General features: G+C 42.8%; 1 protein-coding gene across 1 annotated transcript; it reads left to right on the top strand.

Moving 5' to 3' along the window:
• Positions 1–7,353: 7,353 nt before the first annotated feature.
• On the top strand, positions 7,354–8,268 carry Olfr531 (olfactory receptor 531). Its single transcript, NM_146953.1, has one exon. It carries the CDS (start codon positions 7,354–7,356, stop codon positions 8,266–8,268), a length of 915 nt encoding a protein of 304 aa, NP_667164.1.
• The last annotated feature ends 222 nt before the right edge of the window (positions 8,269–8,490 follow it).

Raw genomic sequence — 8,490 nt, 5'->3', positions numbered from 1 at the left:
GGTTGATAGGAGCTCAAGTACACTCTTACCATCTCTGACCACAAGCCTTCTATAGCCCACTCTTTCCCATTCAGACCAAAGCCATGAAAGACATATGAACATGAACTCAATGCATTTCTTCATAGCACTGTATAACTGCCATGGTGAATAGCTGAACTTGCTGAAAGCTATCCTATGTGAAGGCAACCAATCTGTTTAAGATACAAGGTCCAAAAGTTAAAAGCAACAAAATTATAATTAATGGTCCAAGCAGTGTAGAAATTAAAGTTGTAAGACATTGGGAAGTGGAGAATCAGGATTCAAACCATCCTGGATTCTGTCCTTTTTCTCTTTTCCTTTTGGCTAGTCCTTCTAGAACTTTAGCCATAAAATCCTTTACTATTCCTGAGTGATCGATGTAAAAGTAACATTCCTTCATGGAGGGCTGTACATAGTCCTCCCTGTTGAAGGAATAAAAGACTAGGAGCTTATACGCATGTACTAACACTTGTTCAAAATCCAGATTCTGCCCAATTTTATCCACTGCAAATATACCTTTATAAAAAATATAACTAACTTCCAAATATGTCTCTGAAAATGTCCAGAACTAGCCTTCCAAATGAAGACTGCCATTTCCTTTTATCCGATATTGGATTATTTCTAGACCAGTCCATGATTGAGTCAGGATAACTATTCACATTAAAGGAAAGAGCAGAGTCATTATAAATTCTCTTTTTAATTAATTTTTCTAAGTCAGTTTCCACAGTCTCTATGTTCTTTGTCCCAAAAGGTCTAAAAGCTTAAAGCAAGGCAGCTTGTCCAATCTGGGATATAGGCAAGAAAAGGTGGGTCAAGAACATATGTCCAATATAGCTTTCCTGTCTCCATTGTCAGTGCACTCAGCAAGCTCACAGGTCAGCCTCATTCTTTGTCCCAGCATCAGCATTCCACACCAATCACTCTGGTAGCTAGCATGCTCCTGCTGTATCCTGTGGAAAAAAACCACAAACATGCCCTCCTCCCATATTAAATACTTGATTGGGATCATGGCATATGTCAGTAAGTGGATCCTTCCATTTCACCTAGGCGTAAGTATGCCTAGTTGTAGGGTGCCATAGACACTCAGCAGAGAGTTCCTTGGCATACAAATTTAAAATTTTTAAAAATAAAAAGCACAATTTAAATAATTTTGTGGTATATGTGGATATAATTGTGCCTTTTTGTTTTTATGAAAATATTGTTTTAAAGTTCTATGGGCTTGTTCCACAATACCTTGTCCTTTAGGATAAAAAGGAATCCCAGTAATATGTGTAATATTAAATTGCCTACAAAACATCTCAAATGCTTGAGTGTAGTAGCCAGTTCCATTATCTGTTTTAATCTGATTTGGAAAACCAAGCGTAGAAAAATCATGTAGGCAATGATTGATTACTTTTTTAGATGCTTCTCTTGTTAAAATGCAGTTGCAATTAGAAAGCCCAAAAAGGTGTCAAGTCACATGTACATATTTTAATTTTCCAAAATCAGAACTATGAGTACCATTCATTTGCAATAATTGATTAGGTATAAGTCCTTGAGGATTAGTACTATTATGTGTGACATAAAGAAATTGAGGACATTGAGAACAAATCTTCACATTCTCTAAAAATAGCAAATTATTGTCTCAAACTATTACTATTTTGATGATATAAATTATGAAATTGTATGGCCAACTGTTCCTGTGTAAGGCCTGTAATATTGTTTGAATTTGAATTTGTCTTGAAAGATCCTGTTTTCTCCGAGTTTTACTAGTACAGTAGTCTAGGTTGACATCTGTGGTTTTCAGAGGTTGAAAGATATGTCTAGGCATTTCTAGCTTTTAGAGTCTCTTTTGAGAATTCAGGTGTAATTCTGATAGGTACACCTTTGTATGTTACATGACCTTTTCTCCTTGATACTTTTAATATTCTTTATTTGTTCTGTAGATTTTTGTGTTTAGATTATTATGTGGCAGGAGAATTTTCTTTTAGAGTCCAGTCTAATTGGTATTCTATAAGCGTCTCATATGTTTATAGGCATCTCTTTCTATAGGTTGGTCTATGATTTTGGTAAAAATATTTTCTGGGTCTTGGGGATGGAACTTTTCACCTTCTTTTATTTCTGTTGTTCTTAGGTTAGATCTTTTCACAGTATCCCAGATTTCATGTATGGTTTGTGTCAGGAATTTTTTAGCCTTAACATTTTCTTTAACCAATACATAATTTCTTCTATTGTATTTTCTATGCCATAGATTCCCTTTTCCATCTCCGGTATCCAGTTGGTGATGCTTGCATCTGTTGTTCCTGTTCTCTTCTCTAGGTTTTCCATCTCCAGGATTCTCGTAGTTTCTGTTTTTAAAAGGAGAGACTGTTAAAGCATCATCTACTTACTCCAAATATTCAAGGGGCTGACAGACCGAAGAAAGATTCTGTCAAGACAAGCTTGGTGAATAAAAGATTTTATGCGCAGCTGCATTAATCAAAAGTCCCACCCCTAGATAATTTTGTTATCTGTACACTTTAGCATCTCTGAGATTTGTATAGACAGCAAAGACTGGTGATTGGATTCCCAGGAGAGCACCCTGTGACCTTTTCCAGGGGAGCATGCCAACAACCTGATTACCATTACCACAGATCTAGCTCCATGCTCTATCACTCTGCTTAGTTCATTGCTATTACTGGAGACTAACATCTCCTATGAGCCATTGAATCCACTGTGCTTCTGGGTGGCAATAGATGTATCAAGCTATACGAGAGGAAACATTATTGCTTTCTCTCACATGTTCTCCAACTACAGCAATTGTGATGCAATTCAGAGGCTAATTAATGACCTTTACACCACATTGGGTTAGGTGAGGATTTTATTCAAGAAGCAAAGTATATTCTAGATAAATAAAATGTTGAAGAAGGCTATATTGTGACTTTTGGGGTATTACTATTCTTCAGGTTCTAAAGTGTATGAAAGACTTAATGCCTTCTGGGCATACACCAATGCTCATTCTCTCCACTAACTAAATAATTAAAAGGAAGGGAAGACAAGAGACTGGAAATTGTAGGGAATTTGGAATATAATTATAGCCATTATATAATATCAAGAAAGTTAGGGTCCCTTTTTGGGTTCTAAGTGTTATGGAAGTGATAATTTAAGAAATAACTCGTGGAAGTGCAAGGAGAACTTATTAGAGATGAAAGGAAAAGCCTGGGCTTCAGGCAAGCTGTAAATCTTACAGCTTCTCAGAGTAAAAGAATGGAGATGAGAAGGCAGGACAAGGAAACATTCTGTCTGAAATCAAACAAGTAAGCAAGAATGCAAATAAACAACCATAGGTCCGCCACATTATTGGGGAATTGATTTGGAAACAAGAAAGAAAGCCTAACACGCTAGGGAATTTTTAAAAATCCAGGGTAAGCAAACTGTCCATCTTGCAACTGCCTTGGGGGAAAGGGATGGGAAAAAGAAGGAAGAAACCCTGTTTGAAAATCACCTGAAGCAGGGTCTGACACATACAACAGATAACCAGGGGTGGGGAGCAGAGTGAGAGAGAGAGAGTGAGGAAGCAAGACAGTGCTAGTGATCTCAATGGCACACATATGCTCTGTCCAGCATCTGAAGGGACATGGTTAGGACTCAGGAAAGCTGCCAGACCCAGCCAAGCCTCATGGCAGCTCCCATAGACTGTGCAAGTGGCAGGGGGATTCTAGGAAGGAAAAGTACATTATCTTGAGGCTAACCCACCATTTTAAGATTGACACCTCCACCTGTTCCACTTCCGCCTCCCCCATCCCCACTCAGTCTGGTCCTTGACCTCCTGCCCACTCAAGGGAGGCAACAGGGGCATGGCTCTACCTAGAGGTAGACTTCATTTTTACTGTAATTGGCTTTGTTTGGCCTGTGAATTTGAAAGCATCTCCAGCCATTCCAGGACAGTGCATCCAGGGCACAGAGCTGAGGAGAAGAGTCAGGATAAATTTCTGATTCATCTCCTTACACTGATCTGGGCTAACTCTGAACACTTCATCTCATGTCTTCTGCCTCATAAACACAACCATGTCATGAAAAGCCAATGAGCAGATGCTTTCCTCTAACCAAACTGGAGAAAGATTGTTCACCCCAGAGGTTTGAGCACTGAGGTCTTGGTATCAGCTGATGAGCTTTTATGAAGTGGTTATATACTGAGAACATGTCCTTGTCTCTACATGTAATTATGTCATATCGGGAGTTGAAGGCCTACTCTTGATGACAGATATAGGCGGGAGCTGGGCATTTGGAAGAATGACTAAAGCTCTTGTCACTAATGCAGCCTCTCCTACACTGCGCTGGCCATGCCTCCTGCTAGTCTGTAGAGTAGGGAGGTTCCTAGTGAGGCAATCCCAGCAGTGTTCCCAGAGGTTGCTTTGGGACCTGGTTCATGGCTCTGACCAACAAATTGTGATTAACCACATGGACGGCTGGACCACAGGCTGAAATCATGTGTACTGGGGCACATGATTCAATGTATACATGTCAGTGATTGTTGGTAGTGTGGAGAATGTGGAGTAGACAGAAGCATGGAAGAGTTGGAGGAAGATGGTGGACTAACACACCAGTCCTTATTCCTTTAAGTAGCTCAGTGAGATGTGATTTGACCTCTGGATCCAGGAAGGCAATTAAGGCATGAATCTGATTATAGAGGCAAGGGGAGTTTATGTCAAGGTCCAGCCTCAGCCTGGAGAAGTGCCCTGTCCAGAGCCTAGGTGTCAGACAAGGCCTCTAGTTTGTCATGGCCATAGAAGAACCAGCTAACCATGTTGCAACATAAAATGGTTTGTGTACCTGAAGGCCATAGCAGTCATGTGATCTTTCTGGGAAGAGAGCAGCTTCCTAGACCCTGACCAGCACTAGTCTAGCACTATTGCTAAGGGCAGGTCACTTCAGATCTGGGATGGAATGTTATCATGCTTAGGTGAAGTTTGTTCTTGCTCACTGACTGAGGTAAGTGGACATGAAAGAGCAGAATTCTGGCAGCTGCATAGCCTGAGAACATTATCCACTTAGAGGAGATGAAACTGCATGGTGACAGGTGACAGTCTGTGCCAAAGGACAGCAGACAGGGCTGGGGAAAGAGCTCTGACCTTGGCTTCTCAAGTGTTTTTATCTGGATAAGGGGCTCTTTGAGACTAGAAGAAATTGTGGTTTGGGTAGTTAATTGGCTCAAGGCACAAACATCATCCCCTTATCTGCTTTAGTGCTCCCTGTAACCTCCGCTGTCACTGGTGGTATTGGTAGACAGCAAGTCCCTGGGTAGCAGGAAAGACAAGGTGCTCTTGGATCACCAGTGCTATAAGGGTGTATTGTGTTGTCTGAGAAGAGGCTTGGTCATCTCCCCAGCCAGTCCTGCTCAGAAAGCCAGTGTGGTTCTGCCTAATTGGTCTCTCAGGGCCTGGCTTCTCCCTGAGTACTTGTCTTTTCAATAATAGATGATGCAGGGCCCCTGGTCCTCACACAGGCATCTTAATGTCCCCTCTGTACTTAGAAATATTACCATTTGCTCTTTAGAAGTTTTAATCTGATTCTGTTTTCTAATGAATGCTGATGGTTAACTCTCTCTCTCTCTGTGTTTGTGTGTGTGTGTGTGTGTGTGTGTGTGTGTGTGTGTGCACATGCACACATGCACATGTGATTTATCTGTCTGTCTGTCTGTCTCTGTGGTGCTGAGAAAGAAGTTTCTGGAGAGGACACCTTGGAAGATTCTTGCCATAGGCTTTACATGTGAGTTTTGTATTGACTGTGAATTTACATGTGTTACTTATTAATGACAGAGTTTTAATGGGTTTGGGTTATTGAATTTTACTGTGTGACCAGGTGTATGGGATCACTTAAGCTGGCATTTTCAAGAAAATTCTGTAAGCATCTGAAAAAAAATCTAACAACTTGGACAAATCCTAGCATAATCTCCTCTTGAAGCCTCCCAGTAGCTCCCTGATTTCTGTGTCTCTCTGCCCTTCTCCTTCTCTCTGCTTTTCCCTGTCTCTGTCTCTCTGTCTTTCTTTACGTCTCCTACTCTATCACTGTTTTCTATTTTTTGTCTTGCAGTCTTTGTTCTTCTGTGTCTTCCCAGTCTCTCTGTCTGTGTCTTTCTTTGCTTCTATATCTGTCTATCACTGCCCTGTGGGTGGAGTGGGATGGGTGGGGCACATATCTATTTCTGTCTCTTCTTACTTTTGCCTCACCTGCCTTTCTGTCCCTGTACTTCTGTCCCTGTCCTCCTATCTCTCTCTGTCTTTCTATCCTCACCTCTTTTTCTTTCTTCCCTTGTATCCACTTCTCAGATCTCACATTGGAATATATAGCATCTCCTGTGTTAAGGAGCACCCTCCGTGGTGAATGGGGTCTACTACTTTCTGGCCGCCCCTACAGGGACACAACTTTGAAATATTCATTCACCTCTTAGACATTTTCTGAAACACATAGGAGTGTTGAGGCCCAAGCCCAAAGCAGTAAATTATTTGTATGATGCTGGCTTTATACAGGTGCATGAAATAATAGAAATCTTTCATAAGCAAATAGAATCTAGTGAACTATTTGCAAACATAAACTTTGAGCTCCAGTACTTGTAAACTTAATCAATAGTTTATATAGTCTGTCTTTACCTTATCACTTGGAGGTTGGCTCTTATGTATCTTAGCATCCTTGATTTAAGGCTTTCTAAATTCAGCTGCAGACTTTTAACTCTGACACAAATATGTGGCTGCATGACTACAGGGGTGAGACAGGACTCAGTCTTGCCTGGTGCCCTACTTAAGTGCCCTACTTTAAAGCCTTCAACCCCCTAGCTTCAATAACGAACACACATAGGACTAGAGTTTGTATAGGTGAGTGCACTAGTCACCTGTGAAGACCATGGTTAATGCTGTTTTATACGGCCAGCTGAGGGACATTTTGCCATCTTCCTCCTTTTTTCCCTGTTCCTACCCACTGTCTGAGCTCTTAAATAGAAGGCAATCACAACTATCCCTGTTACCAGGAGACACAGACTCTCACTCCATGGACTCTTCCTGTTCTTGCTCCATACTCACCGAGGTCTGAGGAAAGAAACCTCCCAGTGAGGAAAGATCCCGAATCTCTAAGGTTTATGAGTGGCTACATCAGTGTCCTAGAAGTCCTGTATCTAGAATGATGTCTACAGCACTGGCTGGCACAGAGTTCTATTCTTATGCCATGCGATACTGAGGTTTGGGCTCTAGGTGAGTCTCACCATATCTGGGCTGGGTAGTTAGCACACACTGGAACTGGAGCATGTCTTTCACCTTCAGATCCTATCAGAGCTGTTACAGGAAACCCACTACCCCTGGATCCTGAGGTCTCCCCAGCTCTGTGATGAATGGGACACTGGTCACTGAGTTCCTCATCCTGGGATTCTCAGATATGCCTCACCTTCGGATACTACTTTTCCTCAGCTTCCTATGCCTATACATGGCTGCAGTCTCAGGAAACCTGCTCATTATGGTGACAATCAGTGCCAGCCCAACCCTGCATACCCCTATGTACTTCTTCCTGGTCAACCTGGCTGTGGTGGACATCCTTTGCACCTCCACCATCCTACCCAAGCTACTGGACACCATGGTGGGGGGAAGGACCATCTCTTACGGGGGCTGCATGGCCCAGCTCTTCTTCTTCACATGGTCACTGGGGGTGGAGCTTCTACTCTTCTCAGCTATGGCCTATGACCGCTTTGTGGCCATCTGCTGCCCTCTGCATTATAGTACCTGGATGGGCCCCAGAGTGTGTGCATTTCTGGCTGGCATTGTCTGGGCTATCAGCCTGACTAACACCAGCATAAACTCAAGCCTGGTGCTACGTCTACCATTCTGCAGCTCCAATGTGGTTGAGCACTTCTTCTGTGAGATTCCCCCACTGTTGAAGCTCTCTTGTGCTCCAACACAATTGAACGAGGCCATGGCTTTCGCTGCAGATGTGTTCCTGGCTGTAGGGAACTTCTCTGTGATCATCCTCTCCTATGGCTTTATTGTGGCCAGCATCCTGAAGATCCGCTCAGCTGAGGGCAAGCAACGAGCCTTCTCCACCTGCTCTGCACACCTCATCGTGGTCACCATGTACTACTCCACTGTCATCTACACCTACATTCGCCCTTCATCCAGCTACTCACTGAACAAGGACAAGGTGGTGTCCATCATCTACACCTCAGTGGCACCCACCTTGAACCCTCTCATCTACACTCTGAGGAATAAGGATGTCAAAGTTGCACTCCGGAGACTTTTCTCCTGCTGCTGAGCCTGTGCCAGCACCACTGCCTTCAGCCCTGCTGGACTGGGGGATCACAGGTTTGGTAGAGGTCTCTGTTCCTTTTTCTGAGGACACACCCAGTTCAACCATAAGGGACAACTGTTGGACTGCTGCACTTCACAGAGAAGCCCTGGGACCATGTAGCAAATTCCCAGGAAACATCAAATGTGGATGTGGCGTATTCCTATCCCTGTCTGGTTGTAGCAGTCA

Source organism: Mus musculus, chromosome 7 (assembly GCF_000001635.26).
Source record: "Mus musculus strain C57BL/6J chromosome 7, GRCm38.p6 C57BL/6J".
Classification (NCBI taxonomy): domain Eukaryota; kingdom Metazoa; phylum Chordata; class Mammalia; order Rodentia; family Muridae; genus Mus; species Mus musculus.
The sequence above is the reverse complement of the archived record's forward strand: the minus strand, read 5'-3'. Positions and strand labels throughout refer to the sequence as shown.